This window comes from Crocodylus siamensis, chromosome 2 (genome assembly GCF_052110815.1).
Source record: "Crocodylus siamensis isolate JL-2025a chromosome 2, ASM5211081v1, whole genome shotgun sequence".
NCBI lineage: Eukaryota > Metazoa > Chordata > Crocodylia > Crocodylidae > Crocodylus > Crocodylus siamensis.
The window spans coordinates 222,635,145-222,659,582 of record NC_143396.1 but is presented as its reverse complement, the minus strand read 5'-3'; the positions used below and the strand labels follow the sequence as shown (position 1 = coordinate 222,659,582).

Genomic DNA, 24,438 nt, shown 5'->3' with positions numbered 1-24,438 from the left:
CTTGTGAGCTCCCTCCCATATCCACTGCAAGATGGCTTCTGAGGACTGTGAGCTATGCCCGCAGGCTGATATATATAATTTTACGGGACATGTCAAAGAGGTTCATTAATCCCAGTTTATCTCTAATGTAGGTTGGTGTTAGCAGTTGTCCAGACAAACACCTTCCGACTCTACATGACATTTTTTGGGGGTGGGGTAAGGGTGAGGGGGGGCTGTTTCTTCTTCATAGCAGCTGCTATATATGTGGAAATTTAGCAACTTCTTTATTTTACTTTGATTCTCCTGTTCTCATCCAATTCATAGGCTCTCTGTAACTCACACCATTTCAAACTGTGTTTCAGAAATCCCACCTGCTGTTTGGTTTCAGAAACACATAGTGAAATCTGGGACATAAGAGTTGAGAAACTTCCAGCAGCCGCCAGACACAATTGAAATACTATTGGGTCTTTTCATCCAATTGCTATTGCCTCTTTCAGACTGAAGTGAGGTCTTGACTGAAGATTATGAGGATCTTCCTGGGAAGTCAGAAAGAAGGCCAGATTTGTCTTTCTGTAAACTAATCTACATTGCAAAAGGCTGCCTACATACACCTCTGCACATACTTAAAGATGTTCCTCTTGTAAGATAATAGCATGCAAATTGGGGTGGGGGAGAGACTAGAGCTGAGGATCTATGGGAAGGTTCTTCCTAAAGACTTATCGGTTCAACCTAGTTTGTGAATTTTTATATATTTACTCAAACTCTCAACAGATCTAAATTTTACTTATTCAAGAGTTCTGGAGTCCCTATTTAGACAAAAGCTGAGATTTCCCCCATTTTTCTAGGAGTTATAGGCACGTCCTAGAAAAATTAGAAGACCTCAAAGGATACTAATGATTAACACTATTTTTCCTTGTAACTGTTATCACTCTACATTATTTCTTCCATCTTCCTTGTTACCCAAAGAATCAGCATCTTTTCCCCAGCTCCTAACCTCTGTCTCTGTGTACTGCTCCTTCCTTCTCAGCCTTATACCACTCTACAAGATCAGCACACACTCCCTCGGTTGCAACCTCCCTCTCACTCATCCCATCCAACAATGGGATCAAAAGCGTTCTCAGTTTTGAAACTCTTTCACAATAAGATGGTTGATCCCTCTCTTTGGTTTCTAACGCCTGTTCTCCATAACCTGTCCTTCAGTATCTCTATTATCTGACGCTGTTATTTCATACTTTACAGAAAGTTCCTGACCTACACTCCTATAGTAGGACTGTTGGACATGCCTGATTTCCCACTCTCAGCCACCCCTTCTAACTCATTTAGGTCTCTCAATTTCCATCTCTTACTGAATCAGTGCTATCATGGCTTCCTGGCCCTTCTTTTCTGGAATGGTGTCTTCTGCCCAGATATTCTACCCATTTTATCTCGGTGATTGTAGATCCCGTTTGAATGGTCTTAACAGAAATAAACATCCCAGTTCTATTACATGCACATGGCCACCTATGAATTATTTTCAAGCGGCAAGATTAAAAATACCTACCTTCCACCTGGGCTAGCTGATACTAAGAAACCAATTCTTTACCCTTCAAGCTACAGAGAACCTCAGACACAAGGGAAAAGCAGCACTAGTTTTACTCTACAGCAATGAGCCAGGATTTGGGAAATGCACAGATCCCACAGATAGAAAACTGTGCAGTCCTATGAAGCACCATTTGTGAGGCACAGTAAGGCACTGACAGACTGAAGCTGATGGATCAGTATTTACAGGGATCCTCTGGGTCACTGTTCACTTATTTCCTCAAGTGAGAAATGTACGAGAGTGGAGGAGTTAATACCGCTTTAGATTTACAAATTGTATTTATAGAGAAATTTCTTCTCAACCCAGGCCTTATAAGGCACTGTGACTTGGATCTGGAACACAGTAGTGGAAAATCTAGCCCTAAGAGAGGGAGAAAGAATAGCCAGCAATAACACATAATATATAAGGGGCATAAATTAGCCAATAATAGTTCATGACAAGCAATGGAACCAGAGTAGCTGTTAATACAATACTATGAGGTAGTCAGACTACTTGGTGGAGGCTTCAGCAGCATATGTGTTTTCATTGACAGTAATGATCAGGTAGTTGCACTGTATCCCAACCACAATGCCTATGACATTGTTTCCTGAAGGTACAGGATCTAGCCATTGCTTAGACATGAATGAACTTAAATAAGTTAGTGCCAGCATATGAGGCAACCTTCAATTACGAGAATACTGAACAGAGAGAAACAAAGCAATTTAAAAATGGAGAAAGGTTTAAAATGTGAATATTTATAATAACAACAGCAACAATAACAAAAACAACAATAATAAAACAGTAAGCACTGGACTATGTAGCTCATGTTTCAGATATTCACAATACTAAATAATTAGGAAAAACAAAACTATGAGTCAGGGTGTAAATTGTGACAATGGCTGTGAATGGTATGAATGAAGGGTATAAAAATATTTGCGTATTTTCTCACCCACTACTGATAAGAGTTTTGCTGTTTGAGAGGGAGAGGACAGGCCTTTTGTGATCATTCACTAGAGTCTAATGATCAGGAAATATTTTGTCAAAGGAATTTTCAGAGTTTCATACGATAGTAGTTAATAAAGGCAAGGAGATTAATGACCAACGACTGAGATGCCAATATTCCCTTGAACGCAAACAAAAGCAAATTGCTTTCAGTGCCTTGCTTAGTTCCTCTTCACAGTGAGTGTGGTTGATAGCTCTCACGGGGAAAAGAGACAGTAAGTGAGAAAACAATAGTGTAACTCTGGAATTTGTCGTACGTTGGACAACAACAACAAAATTTACAGCTGAGCAGATATTTTGTTAAACAAAATATTTTGTTCAAAAGGAGCAACTAACTTCAATGGTTTGTATATCTTTAATCTCAGCTCTTATTTGTCTTCTAGTCTTCATCTTTTCTAATCTACCTCATCTAAAAGTCTTTCTATTTTTCTGTTCTTTTTGTGTCCTTTCTCTTGACTTTATTCTGTTTCTATTATTTTCTTTTTTGAAGGGTATGACCAGAATTGAACAAAAATCTGTGTAAGGGTCATCTAACAATATTTTCAGTATTATTTCTGTTTTTGCCTTTGCCTGCTGCTGTGTGGTGAGAAAATGTTTTATAGCTGAACTATTCATGAAGATACTTAGAAAAGGAAGATTCAAAAGATTGAGTTAGAATGAAAATCCCAATAACATGGTAATTCCTTTTGGCAATCATCATTATTTTCTCTCCTCTATTAGATTGTGAGAACCCTATCATAGAGCTTTTTAAGTAATTATATATCAAATTACAATACACATAGATCCCTATGCAGCTCTCCTACCTGGTGCTAAAATAAAAGTGTGTGACAGAGAGAGATGGTGGGAGGCACTGTAATACACAGAATTAAAATATGTTACTCACAACCACAGAAACTGTAGAAGAAACCATTTAGATGACTACTAGTCATTCCTCTTGCCAGTGCAGACGGTTCTCTCAAATACAGTATTCATTGCTTTCTCTAATCCAATTGTAAAAGACTATAATAAAGATTTTTTTAACATTTCCCAATGGAAACAATCCCACAGACTATTAGAAAATCTCTCCTGGCATACAGGCTATAATTTTTTTGGCTTAATCCCATCCAATCCCTCATCCACTATTATTTGCAACAGGGGTATGAAATTCATCTGGTACTGTGAGTCATTTGAGTATCACTGAGCCAGTCTGGGAGCTGGACTGGGACTGACACCCTGGGCAGTGCCTGCAGTGCTGGATACAGCTAATGTGCTGCACATACCACTCAAAAGCCCTAGGACTTGCTGTGAATGTGGCTCTGGGGCTACTGCATGCTATACGTGGTACACAGGGTTGGACTGGGCGCAAACACTGCACACAGCGCAGAGGGTCAGCCTGGCCATGCACTGTATAAAGTGACTTCATGCTGGTTCCAGCATTGCCCAATCCAGACCAGCCCTGGAGCCAGTGCACCATGGTGGTCTAGCACGGCTTCACACACAATGCATACCCCAGACTGTCTCCCTGTGCTGCATGCAGAGCACATAGTGCTGGGTCTAGCAGCATGCAGGGTCAGGGCCAGGGCCAGTACATGGGGTCAGTCCAGTGACCCATGGGCCGGATCGCATGCCATAGATGGTATGTTTGACACTCCTGAATTATAATGTTCTATTCAATGACTATATATTTTGCTCATGCTACATATCATACCTAATATAGAATAAAACAATATATCTAAAACAACTATGGCCGGGGAAGCTGGCTGCATATTTAATTATGGAACAGTGTTGCGTCGTGTTGTGTTACAGTACAGTACAGTACAACACAACAAAACACAACACAACACAAAAGGTATTTTGTTTTGGTATTAACCTATTAAATATGAACAAGAATATGGAAGGTAGTCTCTGGGAGTCCCACCTCCTATCATCTAGCATAACAGGACCACTGTTTTTATTCCACTATCAGCTCAATTTCCTGAGATTTTAAATCCTTTATGCAAAGTACATTCAAATGTTCTTGAGATAGGAACTTTAAAAACTATTCTGTAAAAAAAAATGTTCTTCAGGCTGGATGGTTCATAGGATCATAGGGAAGAACAGCTGGAAGGGACATCATAAGGTCATCTAGTCCAGCCCCTTGCTCAAGGCAGGAACATCCCTGATTAAATAATCCCAGTCTGTCTAACCTGCTTTTGAACGTTTCCAAGGATGGAGATTCCACCGCTTCTCTAGATAGCCTGTTCCAATGTCTGAACACCTTCATAGCTCTTCCTAATCTTCATCCTAAATTTCCCCGCTTGATCCTGTTGCTCCTAGTCCTAACCCTTACAGCCACAGAGAAAAGTCCATCTCCATCCTTTCTATAATCACCCTTCAGGTATTCAAAGAATGTTATCAAATCCTGCTCAGTCTTCTCTTCTCCAGGCTCCAGATTCTGGCCCAGGGCTTTTGACCAACTGGCTGGGACCAGCCTATGGAATCCGGGACTGTCCTGGCCAAACCAAGACATACAGTCACTCTACTCATACTTGTAGTCATTTGTTCATGGAGACACTGGGCGTGTCTATACTAAATGCTACATTACGCACTGTCAGTGGGCATGAACTGTGATGCCACCGCTACTGTGCAGTAGCAACAAGCTGTGTGGTACGGTCAGAAATCACCCGTGCAGCACTGGGGCTGTGCAGTACTGACAGTTACTGTGCAGTCGTTTAGTACTTGCTAAAGTACTAAATGACTGCACAGTAACAACTGCACATGTAGACGCACCCACTGTTGACTTTTCAGTTGGATATTTTGGCATGAATTGTTATCACCACATTCCATAGAGTTTTCTTATTCTGTTTATCAGTCTCCGCAACTGATGCAGGAATACACAAACTAGCTTTAAACGAACTAATTTACATACTCCTAACAGTGTCGGCAAGGCAAAACGGAGCTTAGTAAGAGGTACAAAACCAACCCAAGATGCTTAGTAAGTTCTCAGGAATTTAATCCACACTGAGGTGTAGACCCTGTTAGCAGGACCAAAGCTAGTTAGTTTAAAGCTAATTCAGGTATGTTTACAAGAGTTTTACTCACTGCAGTGACTACAGCATAAGCATGTCCAAATACAGCAAGACTACAAGTAGCAGAGGAACCTTTCTTGTTGCTTTTCTGTAATTATATCTACATTACAATATTATTACTGTTTCAGTAATAGTTTGGAAATGATCCAATCATCTGCTCTTGGGATATGCCAAGTCTTCTTCTCAGTTCCATTTTCTGGTGTTACCTTGGAATAAAAATGTTACACACTGAATTCAAATGAAATCCACTACTGACCAGAAAATAGGACATCTCAGGTTTTGTTTTTTTATTCTGTATGAAACATCTGAATCTTATAAAGTTTTCATTTTTTTTTTTTGCAGAGGGTTGTGAATCTCTTGCATACAAGGTGAAGACATGCAGGAATTATTAGCTTGTTATTTTAAGGTACTAGTGAAGGCTGAGGTAAAGCAAACAATACTATATCTAAAATGGGCAAAAATAAAAATAAGCAACTTGATTGGCTAAAAAACATTTTAACGTAGGAAAAAAATAATACTATAAATGTCCAAATTCTGATAGTCAGCATCCTTATGTCCTCCTTGTGTTAACAGTTTCACAGAACTAAAAGATTTTTAAAGGTGTTTTTGCCATAGTATTACTATTTTTCTTATATACCGAAAGAAAAATGAGATGCAACCATAACAATCTCTCACCCTCATATAACTTAACTGATTACCTGTTAACTTCAGGGTCCAGTCTGAAACTTCTCTTATGAATTTGATCCAATTGACCTTACTGATGTTGTTTCATAGGTTTGTATGCTGGGAGGGAGCTAGCTTGACTTCTTGTACAGCACTGCTCAACAAAGTTCACCCAAAAGTACTGGACTGAGCTCAATTTCTTATGCTCTAGTCAAATACAGACACATTTTCCACAAAGGTATTCATTTGAAGACATCAAAGGAGAGGGAATACATCACTTCTATTGGTATTTTGTTCCAGTGTTTAACAATTTGTGTTTAATTTCTTATTTAAGTTTATCTGATTTCAGATTCCAGACTGATCCTTGTTATGCCTTTCTTATTATGCCTTTCTCCACTAGATGAAAGGGCCCTTTCGTTCCCACTATTATCTCTTCATGAAGATATTTATACACTGTAATCAGATTACCTCCCTGTCTTCTTTTTGATAAACTAAAAAAATAAGCTCTTTAAGTCTCTCCCTGTTAACACACTTTCTCTAACCCCCAAACAATATTTATGAGCACTTTCTGCACCCTATCACATCTTCAAAAATCCTTTTGAAAAAGATAGATACCAGAGCTGTATGCAGCATTCCAGTATTGGACTCACCATTGCTATATAGAGGTAAAATTACTTCTCTAGTCCTAGTCATATACTGTTTTGTTTATTTGTCCTCTTCTGTTTTGTCCATGCCTAGAAATCTGTAGAGAAGTAACTCTGAGTCAGACCTTTACCTAACACTATGGCTGTTTAGCTATAAATCTTCAGCTCATTTTTCTGAGAGGTATATTGCTTAATAGATTCCCAGTAACAGGGATACGTGAAGTCACCTTGAAAAAGATGGTGCACCCCTGCAGCTGGGAGCTCAGATCAGCTGACGGGGCTCCCAGCCATGGGAGATTGCTACTTATGTGTAAGGGGAGCCTGGAACCATGATCCTGGGCTCTACCTCCACTGGCAATAAGGCGCGACTGGTTCTGATATTGGATGTGGCATGGTAGGAAATGTGATTGTGGGGATCCCACATCACATCCCACTGCACCTTTACTTGCATGTCTGCCAGAGGCCTAAGGGAATGTATTAAGTATAGTATATCCAAGTAATTTTTTTTGTAAATTTTTTAATACAGTATGTCAAACACCTTATGGAATTTATAGAAAAATTAATTCAAATTAGCTTGACTAAAAATCTTAGCATATGGATTAAAAAATTTCTAAAACACAGCCATCAGAAGGTAATTAAGAAAGGCTACTACAAATTATAGCCTCAGGCTCAGGACATTCCTAAATCTTTTGTCTGTTTGTGACTGGGAATGCATGGTAGGAAACAGATCACTCTATACGTGCCCTGTTTCTTATCTTCTTCCCCTACTTGCCTCTGTTAGAACTAGGATAATGGACGAGGTGGACCTTTGGTTTAATGCCATATAGCCATCCTTATGTTCTTAAATCATACAATAACAAATATGTACAAGGATATCCAGGAACAATAACTGCCTTTAGTTTTTGTCTACCCTGCTTGAAAGATAGTGGTTGTTTAGGACAGCTGATACCACTCAAATCGTGGATTCTTTAAGACTAGGGACAGAAATTACATATAAACTGGTGCAAGTGATTCAAAATCAGTTCAAATCTGTAACACAACAGAAATTCAATACACATAAACTCCTTTAAAATGGCTGAAACTGGTTTAAGATAAACCTGGATGGATATAGTATCAGATTTAACTGATTTAGGTTAAATTGTTTTATTTAAATTCTGTTCCAGATCCTCTCCAGGTTCAAGTTAACTTACAGTCCCGTAGCATCCCAGGATTCTTTGCACCTCCCCTGCAAACCCCTCCTCGCAGGACAGGCAAGCTAGCTTTGGCCCAAGCTGTCTGCTCCAGTCGAGCAGGGAGGCATGCTCTAGCGCCCCCCACCAGTTTCTGGCTTAAGTAACTGAAGTGGCTGCATTTCTGGAATCAAAAGTGAACGTCTGTTCACATGATTATCAGTTCAATCTATGCAGCTTAGACTAACCGGTGAAGATTGAATCTATTCAGCCTCGGGCTTTTTGACTCTCTGTACTAAGCCTAAGAGCAGACATGTTGGCCTACACATTTCTCCAAGGGATTTGAAGAACTATAGTTCCCAAAGGGTCAGTTATCAGATGAGACACTATCGATAAAAGAAGCCCATAGTTCATTTGAGAGGGAGACGCAAAGGAAGTGAAACAGTTTTCAGCATATATAACAGTTTTTTAGGAAGACTACACCAGACTAACAAGTTAGCTGTCAGCTAAGTGAACCGGAGAGTGGCAGGAAAATGGACCCTGTGAGAAGACTAAGATGGACAACAGAAAACATGCTTTTATATAATGGGGGGAGCCTTGAATTCCCACTGTGATAAAGGAAGCCAACAGTTTGAGCAGGTAAAGGTTGATACCATAATTCACATGATTCTTAGATCAGTGACCCACAAGAGAAGGAATATGTGGTTTTCCCACTCTACTGTGATTTTGCAAGCCAGTTAATAAAGAGAAAAGTAATTTGTTGGAACCTAGGGACAGAATTAAAAGACATTAGATGCAGCTTCCAGGAGGGCTGAGAACTCTGCACCAAGGGCAGATATGTTTCAGTCCCTGAAGGGAGTAGTGTAGGAGAATCTGCAGACCTAGAGAGGAATTGTTTGAATCTAAAAAGCAAAAGGAATTGCATGCTTATTTTGAGTTGTGTCTTAATAAATCAAAATCTCTGTGTGTGAGAGTGTGATGGGGACACTGAGACTAGAGTAACATATGCTTGGACCATGGAAAAATCTGGAAGAAGTAAATAGAGCACCTACAAAAATTGCAAATGATATAAACTGGGAGGTGTTGTAAATACCACCTGGTACAGAGAACTGGTACAGAAGGACAGATAGATTACAAAATAGGCAGTAAATAAAATATGATTCAGCTTGAAAAAAAATAACCAAAACATGAGAAAAAAAGAGATGCTTGGGAAGCAATAATGTTGAAAGAGACCTTATAGGCCTGGGGAAAGCTAAGCAAACATGAGTTAGTAAATGGTTATAAAAATGGCCGTGCAATTTTGGGCTACTACACAGATTGATTACATCACAAAAGAAGTGACATTTTCTCTCTATATAAGACTTTTGCGGTTGCATTTAGATCATGGTGTTTCATTCTGATCACCTCCTCCTTCAGACAAATATGGAAGGAGTTCAAAGAACACTAACAATATTTTTCAATAGTTTAGAGGAGTTAACTTTAGAAGACAGTAAAACATGTAAAGTTGCACTGATAAACTGATGGATGAATATAAGTATGTTTCCATGTATATAAAAGCAGTATATAAATATTTGAAGCAGACAGAAACAAAGAAGGAAGAGGCTTATCAAGAATAATGGGAAGCAAGATACAAAATACAAGTATATGTGTTTGTTTTTTGTTTGGTGGATTAGAAATTGTGTGATATATATGTGTACATCCGTATCGCCTTGAAGGGTCTCACATTCCCAAAATTCCAGGTATTGACAATTGTCAATAGAGATGAAACTAAACATGCTTTGCCCTTAGCAATGCATGCAGCTAAACGGCATCCAAACTGCAGATGAGTTGCAGTAATTGTTGACACCTATTAGCGGCAATGTGTTATTTTTCTGACAGTAGACAGAGTGAATTTTGTAGGGCACCAAACACATACAAGAAATTTCAGGGATGGAAAGTATGAGAGTGGGCATGAGATTTGAAAAAAACAGGCAGAAGAATATATTTTTCAAGGAATGCAGGAACATACATATTTGCTCTTATTTTGCAAAGACATGCATGTGAAAAATTGTGTGGGAAGAATAAATAAAGGGGTTGTCTAGACTAGAGTCTTTTCCCTTGAATGAACTGATTGATATAGCAATATATTTTTATATCAGATGGGAACATAAGGATCTATAATAAATTATAAAATGTCATTGCTTTAGAATATTTTTTACAAAGTTTAAGACAAAATATAATTGATATTCTGATAAAACTGCACTTACATATTAATTAAATAATTAGTTTTATTATTATGCAGTTCTAGGGAAAAGGCTGAACATTAGGCAGTGTATGGTAAAGCTAATAGCACAGATAATCTCAAGTAAGACCCAGTGTCAAGCCCATCCATTGATCAACCACAATTCCTTTATACCTACCCATCCTATAACCAATCCACCACACCTTTTCCATATTTCCAATTTGTATCCATACTGTATGAACAGAAAAGTTTTCTTGAACTATGATTAAATCAACAATGAGTTGTGGCTCCAACTGAAATAGGAAATATCATCAACTACCATACTCCAGATACAAAATTTGAACCCTAACCATGACCAGTAGGGACCACCTACAGACACAAGGACAGATTTGCTTTCAAATTCAGCCTTCCACTGATAGTGAAAAGCATATTTTTATCTCCCCATAGACAGTCTATAAGTTATGGTACCATTATCTACCATTACAAGGCAACTTGCAAAATCTTCAGTCTCCAATTACCTGCAGTAACCCATATGATTTAAGTAATATTCCAAAATATACGTGGAGTAAAGATGGGGATACAGGGTCAGAGGAAAGGCTGTTTGTGAACCTTAGTTATACATTTCCTGAGTTTTGAGTTTTTATTTTAATAACGATATTCTCCTAGGAATGCTGTTTCAATTTATCAGATATGTATTTACAATATTAAATGCATCTTAAGTAATACTTTTACTGGAAATATAGGAATCAACCTAGCCATACAATACGGTACAGAAAGCAACAATTTTATAATAACAATGTTTAGCAATACTACACAGTAATTCTGGACAGAAAATGAAAAGCAATCTTGCCCAATTTAAAACTACAATAAGAATTTAGAGAAGCAAATTAGATTAAGCAAACTTGAATATAATTATTCAAGTTGACCATGGACTAAGGCAAGGGTCAGTAACTTCTGGCCGCAGGCTAAATCTGACCCATGGAGCTGTGGCTTCAACAGCATTTGATGGTGGGGAGTTCTGCATGTGCTTTGCTGACACAGCTTGGTGGCAGGGAGAAGCAGCAGAGGCAGCTGGGTGCTGATGCTTGCTTGCCTCAGACCTGAGCTAGGTCTTTTAGTCCCCTCACTAGAAAACAGTGCCAACCTCTGGACTAAGGACACTGGGGATGACTGTTCTACTGCAAAGAAAAATGCCATATGGTTTTCAATTACTGTAACTGATCAACACTGATTTTAAAAATCACATCTAAAAGATGACATCTTCAGTAGAACAATGCCCCCCCATCATCTTAGAAATGCAGAACTCTAGATCTTATTGATTCACTATTAACTGAATTAGTTTCACTTCAGATACTAATCCCATTTCCTGCGACAACTTAAGTTTTCTTACTATCTGAGTACCTCATGTTGAGGTACTAGATTTTCTCGTGCATTTACCCTCCAACTGATTTCAAAGGAGAAGTAATTCATTTTGAAATAACAGTCTTTTCTTTGGCACTCTCTTGTTATTTCATTTCTGACAGACTGATGTTTTCTTTAACATCTGTTCGAATAAACCCTTAAAATTACTGCATATTGGAGACACTGATCAAAACTCCATAGTTAAGACTGAATTCCATTTTTAATGAAAGTAGGGATTTAGCCTTTTAGGTAAACATGCTCTAAGTATAGACTGATTTTTTTGACAAATTATAAATAAATCTGTTACTTGGTTTGAGTTAAATATATTTAAAAACCGGTCCTTTAAGAAATCTTTTGTATCAGTCGCCGTCCCCGCACCCCAGTGATTTTTAATAAGGAAATAATGCAGACCCTCCAAACTTTCAGTACAGCTAAAAATCAGTTGAAAACTTGTGCATTGATTTTGTGGAAAGTGGTAAGATTGCAATTAATTTATTGATTTTTATTTAGATGTTATAATTGTATAATGTGAGGAATAATGAGTGTCAGCTCAACAGCTCAGATAACATTTAAGCTGGCCCTTCATAACTTGAGACAACTCAACACATCAGTGTTATCCTTCTAACTATAAGTAAATTGAATTCAACAGTATTATTGATTGTAATGAAGCAGTGCGGGAAGGAGACTGCATGCTTGTGTGAAGCATTCCAAGTTGCAGGTTACTTGTCTAAACTGCCATTGCTTTTGATGGACCACAACTAGCTTTGATCAACACTACTTGAAAGGCTACCTACCCATGGTTTAATTGCTTTGGTTTCTCTGTAAACAAGGGAGTATTGCTGGAGAGACTGGAATAGATGTAAAGATTCATCCTTAAGAGTGTAGGGACATAGGAACTTGGGAATTGGGCTCTCCCCTTTCCTTTCTTTCACACAGGACCCATACCATCTAAACCAGTAAGTCAATTGCAAATTAGGGACCAGATGCACCAATAAACTTTGGCTAGTTTGATAATGCAAAGCAGCTGTAAATCCTGTCTAACTAGGCAGTATGCTCAGGTTGCCTCACATTTTTCTCACTTCCTGATGAATCTGCCCCTAGCATTCTATTTGGGTTCTTGTTTAATTTTCATCTATGAAATCTTAAAAGAAATTTGCCAGACCAAAACCTACTTTAATGTACACTTGAGCTTGACACTGTATATCAACATCTCAAGGGGGAAGAAAGCAGTACAGGTATGTTGTAACCAACACAACATTAAGAGCTACAAATCTAAAGAGTTTGGAGTTATGACAATACTTAAACCCACATGGATTGAGGAAATATACAATTAAGGCACTCAGGCAACCTCAACTCTGCCCTCTAATGAGACTGTGAAGGTGAAAAATATGAACAAGTGCAGTTTTAACAATCAGATTAATCTAATTTGGGACCACTGCCACTAAAATACTTCGATCATAATTATTAGGTAACAGTTAGGTAATCACTAGGTAGTTGCACAAGGTTACTAGAGAGCAGATTTAAGGTAGTTTGCTTGCCTTTACTTTGTATTTCTTTCCTGGAAATGTGATACAGCTGTGGCAGCATTTGTGGAACAGGCAGCAGAGTCTTGTGGAGGTATCTCTTCCTCTTCTCACTCTTATGCTGTAACATACTTATCTGCACCCAGTGTAGGAGAATAGAAGGGATGCCTTGCACAAGTCACATTTGTGACTGGGATTAGCACTATGGAACTGTACAGTATTGAAATGCAGTGTTTAGAAACATTATCCCAAAATACTGCAGCAATTATGTTATGTGTAGTGGATGGAACTCTATTCAGTACTGTCAAAATTTAGTCAAAAGCCTTTTGGGTCCTCTGAAATCAGAGATTCAGAATTTTAACTCATTCATTTGCACAGTGCTTCCTATGGCTTTTACTCCTCCCTTGTTATGTAGCACTCAGTGAAGGAAATTTCTGTAAATGAGGATGTTTCTGTCCCAAAGGGCAGACTGTTCTAAATCCAGGACTATCTCACCTCTGGAGTGACATCTCGTGGTGCAAACCCTGTTCCTCCAGTTGTTAAAATCAAGTTAAGTTCCTTTTCATCACACCAGTCTATCAGTGTCTCCTGAAAGAGAACATCAACACTGTCAGATCTAGCATATCGTATAAAAACATCTACAGCTTAAAGCCTAGAGCTTGAAATCTTCAAGTAGCAATAATGCCAATAATTAAACTAATCTACATATCATGAAATAAATGAATATTCAAGGCATCAAAAGTGACAACTTATACAGAGTCACTTCAAGTCTTAAAGATCTTTTAAATCTTTATGACCAATACATAACAGAATAGTTTGTGTACCATAACATTAATATATTTTGAGTAGAAAAACTTTCCATCCCTTGACCCCTAATAAATAAGCAACATTCAAAGTCTTAAATCGTGTTTTATTTTGATATTGCAATATATGCGGCAATTCCAACACAGGTCTGAAATACAAGTATATCATCCCAACTTGTATCTAAACAGTACATGCATCTAGTTTACCCTGCTTGGTAGCTGTGGGTTCTGTGGTCTAATTTCCATTGCAATAACCTGATGATAATGAGAGCAACACCACTGCAAGCTTCTCTATGGTCAAGCTTTAAGAAGCTCAACTCAGCCGCACAAAAGTGGCGCTGGATCCTCACTCAGCTTTTCTTCATGCCCTATTCCCTACTTCTCAAGAATTCAGTAGAACAAAGTTCCTTGCTCTCTCAGCCTCCCACAGAGCTCTGCTCTTCCTACCCACCTCCAAGCGGTGATGGAGAGAGGGGAGGTGACTGACTCAATGACAGTTTGCCGGGGAGCACTGCTGCAGCCCAATGAGAATCAGAGGCTGCAGCTTTGCTCACCGGTGCAGCGGGGACCAATACTTCTGCCAACAGTGATGGTGGGGACTGATGCTGCCTCAAGAGGCAGGGACAGCTGCTGCCGCCACTGTGGTTGGAGTGGAATTGCTACTATTGCTTTAGCAGCAGTGGTAGGAATTGCTGCTGCTGCCCTAGTGGTGGTGGCAGGACTTGCTGATGCTGCTTTAGGGCAGCAGGGACTACCGCTGCTGTGGTGGTAGGGACCATTGCTGCCCTTGTGAAAGCAAGCACCAGTGTTTGCTGATCTGTCAGTGATCACCAGTTGCCCACCAATCCCTGACAGCATGCCTAGTGGTCTTCCTTCCCCAACAGGGGAGAGGGCAGGCTGTTAGTGACTGGGTTCACTGACATGTTCTTCCCCCCGGCCTGCCCCAGGAAGAGGAGAGGAGGAAGAAGGGCGTTTCACAAGTCCTATTGTAAACAGGTCTGTTCTCATGAAAGATTTTTTTACTCCAATCAAATAATGCTTTTATCTAAAGCTTTCTGTATTTTATTAAAAAACCCAAGCAGAATAGTATTATTAGAGCTAGTAAAAAAAAAACCCAAGAAATTAGTTATCACTGGAATTTGCTGATTCATTGACTTTGAAGCATTCTGAAGAGATGAACCAGTTTTACTGAAATTACAATAGGAACCGAGCAAGGGTTCCAAGCATCTTCCAAAAATTTTTTACTTTTCTATGAGTCAGAATGTGAAGCACTAGGGTTTCCAGGGTCCACATCTACAAGAAGACCTCCTGTGCAGACTGAGAGACATTTAGGACTTCCAGGGTTCATGACTACAGGGAAGCTCCCAGACAGCTCGATGGGACCGGGGCTCCATTCCTGTCTGCAGAGAATTTTGGCATTTTTCATTTCCTGGGGATAGTCATTGCCATTTGTCTGAGTAACCTCACCACCTGCACTTATGGTGAAATAGTCAGATCTTTTTTATGCTAAAATACATGGGCACGTGGAAATTATTTCCAAATAAACTCACTAAGTAATGTGCATAATATGTCAAACAACTTAGCAGCTGTTAAGTTTGATTTTCCAAGCTAAATGAAATGCAAACCAAACAAACAACATTAGTAGTGGAAAGGAAATAGAGACCCAGATCCTAAATGAACTCTAAGGCACCTCCATTTATGCAGCTTGTATTTTATGCATGACAATATCTTATATATGACAATACCTAAAATACAGGTACCTAATTAACATACTTAGGAATCTAGGCTTCCTATGCAGTAAATAGGGCAAACATAATTGACTGATCCTTTAGTATGGAGACACTATGCATTATACATTAGAACAGTATGGCCCATGGGAAAGATCTGGCTTGCAAGGGTGGATCATCTGGTCCGTGGGGCTTTTTGCAGAGGCTACCAGAAGCCAAAAAGTAATCGATCCCCTTCCCAACCACTTGCCATAGCTACTGGGGTTGCAGTGTTAGCACTGGCAACTAAAATCTGCAGTGTTCACTGCCTGGGTGATGGCTGTACCGACCCTGTGGCTTCTGTCAGCACCTATGGCAATGGGACTTCAGCAGTGGCAGCATTAACTCCTTGCCTGCTGGCACTGACACAGCAGTGTTTGTAGTGACTGTCTGAAACCTCATGATCTGGAGTTGGATGTGGGTTGTCTAGCCTGCAAGAAGTCCCTGATCCAAATCTGGACTGCCCTCTCATTGAAGGCTGATACCTCTGCATAAAACAAACCCAACTCTATGAACCCACAGATCTTTTCAGGCCAAAATGGAAGCAACTAATGAAACTAGGCACCAAAGCAGTTTGGGGATCAATTTGGACTTGTGACTTAGGCACTTATGCTCTACCTAAATCCTATGTAGAAGATACCTTAGAGGTCAATCAGAAAAAAAAACTCTGCACTTCTAGATCTTTCTTTTTAAAAAAAAATAATTCAAGATGTTTATCAGCAAAACAGATACAAAAGATCTATTTTTTTTAAATAGATGACTTATCCTGTCAGAGCCCCTTGATTGTCTAAAAACAGAATTTTCCTCATCTTTCAATAGTAGCAAGTTTCACAGGATGACTCAACAGAGCTTCAGTGGGGTATGGTGCACAAGTTTTGTATTGCAAATTTTTCAAAAAATTCATCATCCTTAAGCAAAATCTGTCAGTATGAGAATAGAAAGAAGGGGGCTTTGTGTTCCTTTGTAGTACAGTATCTGTATGTCATATTCTTCTTTAGACAAAAGAAAACCTGCCAAACTCCACTTGGCTTTATGGAGAGAATACATCTTTCATGTACTCCAGTTTTGCCACAGTTCAGTGACAGATTGATTATATTTTAAGGCATTGCTAGGGAGAAGAATACATTTAATGTGCTATCCTACAAGGAGGAAAAGATAAATAATGCTCTCTTTTTCAAACTGTTCTTTACAGCAACTGAATAGTAACAAAATGGATATTACAACTATTCTATGGCTGCACTCAGGCAGAGGCATAATTCTTTATCAACAGTTGGTTATGCTGATGCCTCTGATTATGAAGTACTAAGTTAGAATTTCACTGCACTTTAGAAGCTTTTATTGGACCACAAAGGTCTTTAAAATTGGTTGGAAATGTATCCTGTGTCAATCTGAAATGTATTTGTTGTCTCTTCTCCATAAAAAGTGAAAGAAATGACAACATCTTACAGAAATGCACTCATCCAATTTACAGGAAACAATATTACGTCTTTCTAATGCCATAGAATATAACAGTATAAAGAGTTAGCCCTTGAAACCTGATAATCATAAATTATAAATCCCTTCTTCTCCCCAAAAGTCACCTTTTCCAAACTCCTGGAAAATTTTGGCGTTGCTTCTCAAATCCACCCACAGGTTAATTTATGACCACTTTGGTACTATATGTCTCACTGTCTAGATCATAAAAAAGAAAGATAATAGGCAATCAAGTTTGGAAATCTTCCTAACATTTCCTAAAGCAATCACTCCAAGGAAAAAAGCATATTTCCAAAATATTTTTTTAAATGGTAAGCACCTAAAAACAAGAATCTCAGCCTGTTGTTAATGGAGGGCAGGGCTTAAAGCCAGATTTCTGCTCCCTGAAATCCAGCTTTATTTTGTACTTACTTTCCACAGGATTGTACTTCCTGTGTCTTCAGACTATAAGCTTGCCAGGCCAAGTATCAGGCCACATATTTTATATTGGTGCTAAGAAAGTAAAGTAGCAATTATATAGACTTCAAACAAACAAGGCCCCTTGGAATAATCTTTGTGTTGTTGTCTGGTTTGGGTACATCTGAAATATAAACATTCAGGGCCTGGTCAAGAGGGATTTAAATCAGTGTCATTCTACTACAGTAAATGAAATTATGCTGATATATACCAGCAGAGGAGCTGGCCTGAAAACATGAACGTAAAAAGAACTATTCAAGTCAGAGACTACAGCCCACATAGAAAAAATGAATCCAATAAATATCTTTGCCTTTTAATAAGAAGTAACAAAACACTTCTAAGCCACTTCTCTCCCCAGCTTCTCTACTTAAAGGGTTAAAAAGAGGTCATGTATGTTCTGTTTGGTTCCTCTGGACTAGTTTTACTCAAATAGATCACAATTGTGCTTCTGACCAATTTAGACTTCACTTAACTGCTTGAATCATTAGTGTTTGCTATATCCCTTTGTTGCAGAGAAATGGAGTGTCTGTTCATTTTCTGTGTAAGGTTTGGAGCAGATTAGTTATATGGTTTTATCAGTTCACATCTTAGGATTGATTCCTCTCCATTGTTATCTATATTTTCCTTATGTCTGACATTTCATTCAGTTTTATCTCACCTCTCATTCCTTTTGAATGTTTTTTTCTTTGATTTTGCATGCAGTCAAGGTATCGTTATTCTTTTGTTCAGTTTCTCCATTGGAATGTCAAGAATCCTTATCGACTTTTCTAATGCTCAGGTTTGATCAGTGTCACATACAACTTCTAAATACCATTAATACACACATTCCACTCTCTAACATAATTTCTTTTATAAAGGATTCCTTGTGCTTATGCATATTATAGCTCTGTTTAAACCTTAAACCTTAACTGGAGTTTACAGTGGATCCAGAGGGGGTGCACTGGCATGGCTGCACCCCACTCTGTGTGGACCACTGTACTGGAGCCTCTGGGGACTTCTTTGAAGTGCCTAAAGCAGGTAAAGAGAAGTGCCCTCCCTTACCATGCATGCTCAGAGGCATGATCCCTCTCCTTTCTCCCTTCCCTGCTTGCCACTGCTGCTTTCCCCACTGTCTCTGGGGCGGGGAAAGCTTCAGAGCTGCTTCTGCCAGCTTCAGCCAGGCTGCACCAGGGCTGGGCTCAGCTGGGGACAGTGGTAACAATGATGGGTTGGGTTCCCCCTCCCTGCTTGCTCCTGGGGACTGGGCAGGGTGGGGGAAGCCTCTTCCTTCCCATGCCATTGCTATCCTAACTGAGCCCAGTCCCCACCCAGCCCTGACTGGAGAGGGCAGGAGTGGCTCTGATGCAGCAGGGCAGTAGCAGTGGAGGAAGGCGAGGGAAATGGAGGTGGGGAGGGTGCCACTTCTGCTGTCACTGTTGCTATCCTAACTGAGCCCAGTCCCCACCCAGCCCTGACTGGGGAGGGCAGGAGTGGCTCTGACGCAGCAGGGCAGTAGCAGTGGTGGAAGGCGAGGGAAATGGAGGTGGGGAGGGGACATGCCTCTGAGCACAGAGGAGAAGGGCAGTGGGATTCTTACTTACTTGGAGACTTTAAAAAGTCCCCAGAGACTCTCATGGCACAGTGTGCCCACACTTGCGTGTGGGAGTGGGTGGGAAGAGGTTGGGAGTTGGGGGTACAGTCACCTCTGCAGTTGGGATCCCCCTTTGGCAAATCCTGGATCTGTCCCTGTATATATATTAATTCCCTCTGATAGCTAAGCTCAAAATGAACCATCTGTCTATCTACTCAGCTATAACTATATACAGAGATTTCATTTTGAGCTAAGCCATCAGACAAAAAACCACTTTGCTCCAAAACCTTCATAACCTGAAATTACTTGCTGTTTTCCCTATACATTATACAAAGCTGAACTGATTTCAATTTTATATTAAGTTTTTGCAGTTGGTTGGGTTAGGAATTTTTCATGACCAAGATGCTGATTTCACCACTGCAAAGACACTTTCCTATAGTTTTTGAGTCTCTTTTTCTAGATTGTGAGTCCTCAGATTTTTACATTCATAGATGTTAAATCCAGAAGGTCATGTGGTTTTAATCTTCATCCACATTCCTCTATACTGAGACCAAGAAATTGTATTTGCTTAAAGCAGTGGTGCTCTGTGGCCTACAGATCCACAGGTATCTAGCCCATGGGGCTCCCCAAGGATCAGGAAATTTGGTGGCAGGGGGCTGGTGGCAATAAATATGGCCACCCTCCCCAGCTGCCAAATTCCCAAACCCTGAGCTCCGTGCAGCAGGTTGGGACCAGGTCACGCCCCTTCCCCCCACCCCAGCCCCATGGCTGGATGAGGCTGGACCATATCTCTCCCCTCAAGCTGGATGGGGTTCAGCCATGCCCCCTTTCTCCAATGGGGCTGGGTTGGGGCCAGCTGAAGCCTACTTCCCCCTCCACCCCTGTGGGGCCATGTCAAGTCCCCTTTCCCCCATGGGGCTGGGTTAAAGCTGAGTCAAACCCTCTTTCCCCCTTTCCTCAATGGGGCTGGGTTGGTGCCAGCTCAAGCCCACTTCCCCCCCATCCCTGAGGGGCCTTGTCAAGCCCCCTTTCCCCTATGACACTGGGTTAAGGCTGGGCCATGTCCCCTTTCCCCTGTGGGGCTCAGCCATGCCCCCCCCACAGGGTGGATTGGGGCTGGGCCATGCCCTCTTCCCCTCATGGGACTGGCCATACCCCCTAGGGTCAGGTTGGGGTTGAGCTGTGTAGGCCCAGATTGAAGCCTACCCACCTCTGTGCAGCACAGAGGGGCCCTGACGCAAGCATCCTGTGCTGGATCAGGACCATCAGCCGTATCTGGCCTGTGGACAGCACAGGCACTGCCCATCTGCCCTCCCAGCCAAATAGGTTGAGCACCACTGGCTTAAAGCATAAGGCAAACACATCCAGTCTTGATTAGAAGAATTAATTGAGAGATGAACAATCCATTACTTCTCAATAGCTTATTTCAATAGTTGATCACCTTCCCTGTTAAAAGCTTGCCTGGCTTTAATTTTTAGCCACAGGTTATCTACTAGTTCAAAGAGCCCTTCAGTATCTGGCATTTTCTTTCCAGGAACCTCTCAATACTAATGGCTGGCAGAGTACTTTTTCATGAATGTACTGAACCTCCATCTTTAATAAATGATAAGACATTTCCCTTGGTTCTTGTTTTTATTCTCTTTGGTAAGAATAAAATATTGCTTTAACACATTTTGATGTAAAATAAGCTTCTAATGTTTAAAATATGAAGACATAACTCTTTTTGCCAGCATTTGTCAGTCTTACCAGAAAAAGGCATTATCATCCCCTTTGCTAAACGGGTATAAATCCATTCCAGTTGTGTTCATTTTCCAAGAAAGCTGAAGCTGTATTCTTTTAGAAGGGAGGCATAATGGCTATTTCCAGGGTTGATATCTATAACACCATTTATTGTGCTATGTTGTACATGCTGCTTGTAAAATCATTTCCAATAAGATGTGTTATTTCAGTATATCTTCAAGTATGGAATATGACTCATAAATTTCCACAACTTAAAACAGATGTATCACAAGAAATTAAGTAATTAGTAACAGATGCAAACAGTCAAGCTTTCATACAGCATCAGAATACTTTTTAAAAGGGGCTGTACTCAGTCTTTAAGCCTGCTGTTAATTAATTCCATAGCTTACAATGTTTTTACAGTATTTTGACACATTTGCTAACTGTTTCTAAAACACAATTCAAACTTCAAGTTGTCTCTCTATATACGTACCACTTACCCAGTTTGAGGCAATCATTTAAAATCTTTTAGATGTATTCATTATGCAACTGAAATTACCAAACAGATCTCTAAGTTGAAACAGGAGACAGAATAGAAAGATACTTATTTGCATTACACACTGAGAGTTATGTGCACATGCTCACTCTTACATACATGCATACTATGCATGCAAAGTGCATCTGCAAATACCTCCTCTGGATTGCTGACATTGCTCTGGCCATAGCCTCCCTTTTAGGAAGAGATAGAGATCATACCCAAAAATATGGAATTTAGATTGCCTTCTGTGCAATTCGACTTTTTATGCCAATTCATTTTACAAACTGCATAGCTATTGCTCTGTTAGAGATTTTAACACCTTTATAAGTTTCTTTAGAATATCTAATACTTTCCCTATGTGACCAAGGTTCAAGAAGATGAATTTGGTTTACAACTACAAAGGAACTATTAATATAGCCATCAACATTTCTTAACTAAATTGCTCAGATGTGTGTCAGGGTAGAATTGGTATGGAGCAGAAGAGGATTGCTGCCTCTCCTTTAATACATTAAAATCTTACATTTATATTTAAATAGGCCATTCTGAAATGCTTTTGAAAACCAAAAGGTTTTTGCTTCAGGAGAAACATATTTCTGCAGCCCAACAGGAACAGCCACTGGAGGGGATGCAATAGCCATTTCTGCAATCTAGTTGGAACAGCAGCTGGAGGGGATGTGATAGCCATTTTTGCAATATAGTTGAAACAACAGCTGGAAGCGATGGTAGCCATTGTGAAGCACAGCATGGTAAAAGCTTAAATACCAAAGAGAGTGATAAATTGCTTAGGATGGTACAAGATAGCAATAACTAGGAGTATTCGGATGAAATTAAGCACAAGACATTTAGGTTGAAAGTCCATTCTATTAGGTGGTATCCCTATAGAATCTTCTTTATTCCACAAATATCTAACATTGTGGTAACTACAGCACTTACTTAAACAGAGAAGTGATATTAGGAGATTATTCCTTTTTTTTTTTAGATTCCGTCAAGATTATTTGTCATCTGGAAACAGTATGACCTGCTATTTTCCCACACATCTGAAACTGAGGATTTAGAAGGCGACTGCAAAGGATACATGAATGAGGAGGGTCTGGAGAAATCAGGGATTGGAAGGAGGAAAAAACGCTGACGTGGCACTAAAAGGAGTTGAAAAATTGATGCGGCATGGGTGCACTTATGTATCTGTATGAGGGTTACCAACCAGGGCTGAATTAATGCATAGGCAAACTAGGCACCTGCCTAGGGCCCTAAGTGAAGAAGGGGCCTAGTTGTGTTTATTTTACATATTATAATTATTGAGTGAACAAAGTAGGGCCCACGAGTTGGTTTGCCTAGGGCCCACTAAAGGGTTAATCCAGCCCTGAAGTAACTGGATTTAGAGCATATAGTGGAGGTACTGTTAAAGCCCCCCAAGGAGGGGCTTGTCTTGGGACCAGTGAAGCCTTGTCTGGTCTCTAAGAGTACTCTTGAATCCATTCCACGCTTGGATTCTAGAGAAAGGGAAAGCCTCCTTTCCACTCCGAGACTTTGGTCTTGCAGACCCCCATCCTCCTGGTTCTCTGTGTTCTTGATTAAGGGAGTTAGCATCCAGGTCTGCTTCTGAGAGATGGACTTCCCCTTCTCTTGGGGTGACCCCACTGGTGACGCATAGGGGGTGCACACGGGTGCATGTACACCCCCTGAGATCAGCTGTGCACCCCGGGAAGTACCAGCCACAAAACCAGCAGTGCCAGTGGAAGTGCATTTCTGGTTTCGCCACTGGCTTGGCAATAGGCTGCTGGGGGACCCCCTTCCCTCTGTTACCAATTGGCAGTTGCTCCTCCCAGCAATCTGGTGCCCCCTGAGACTCGGGAGGCATCAGTCACTCATGGGTGATCCAGTGCAATCCCCAGTTTCAAGCAGCATAGCAGACACTTTTGTCAGTAAAGGCATTTATTGGGGCACAGTCCAGCTGGCTAGAGGTTCTCTGTCCCAAAGGGGCATAAGCATTTGCTGTTCCTGAATCTGGTCTCCACAGCCCTGACCACCTCCAAAGATACTCAGCTGTTCCCTTCTAGTCTGTTCCAGCTCCCCAGGGATCTTTTACCTTTTCTCATTCCCCCTGAATTTTCTGGCCCCAGACTTTCCAGCCCACTCTCCCTTTTGTCCTGTTTGTGCCCCAGGAGGTTGGCCATCTCATTTCCCTCAGTATGCCAACATAACCATTTAAGATTGCTAATGCTAAAGGTGTATTTCTCTATCCTGTAGTCAGCCTTGTAACATAACCCCTCCTTCTTTGTGCACAGGCTAAGGAGGTAAACTAAGTCATACAATATTATAATCAGAAAGTGAACACAGTTAACTATATATACTTTTATAAATGTCTGTTGCTTAGAATGGGTGAATGTAAAGTGAGAACATATGGAAGAAACAGTGGGAAGATGGCCCTTTAGATTATTTATTTAACTGGGTTGGAATCAGTTTGATATATTCTGCTGACCAACAGCTTCTTCATTTAATAACCTGAATCATTTACAAAACACAGGATAAACCACCTTTTTTGTTGATTCAAGGCAGACCATCTGTATCAATGGGGGTCTTATCAGTTTTCAGAGACCCATATAAGACCACCTTGTTTCCAAGATCATACTTCTCCCAACACGGTTTCTTTCTTTGTTTTCTATGCTGCCTTCTCCATAAAGTCTCAGGGTAGTTTGCAATAATAAAGTCATGAAAACAGATAAAATAATAAAAAACTTCCCCAAAGAATATTGAAAATGTAACCCCAGCTGCTAAAAGTATGACCAAATAGGAAGGTCTTATACTACTCCTGAAAGATGGCCAGTCTTGGGCTCTGGTGGGCCTCAAGTGGAAGGGAGTTCCAGAACTTAGGCGCAACAATCAAGAATGCCATCCCAAATGTTTTG

General features: G+C 40.2%; 1 protein-coding gene across 9 annotated transcripts in view; it reads right to left on the bottom strand.

Annotated features, from left to right (window-relative positions):
- The window catches only part of GPHN (gephyrin), a 612,917-nt gene that overhangs the window by 252,737 nt on the left and 335,742 nt on the right, over positions 1-24,438 (bottom strand). For all 9 annotated transcript variants that reach the window (XM_090033171.1, XM_090033172.1, XM_090033174.1 and 6 more), the window contains one exon: positions 13,703-13,795. In XM_090033171.1, the coding sequence (XP_089889297.1) occupies positions 13,703-13,795 (93 nt within the window). The remainder of the gene's footprint in view (positions 1-13,702; positions 13,796-24,438) is intronic.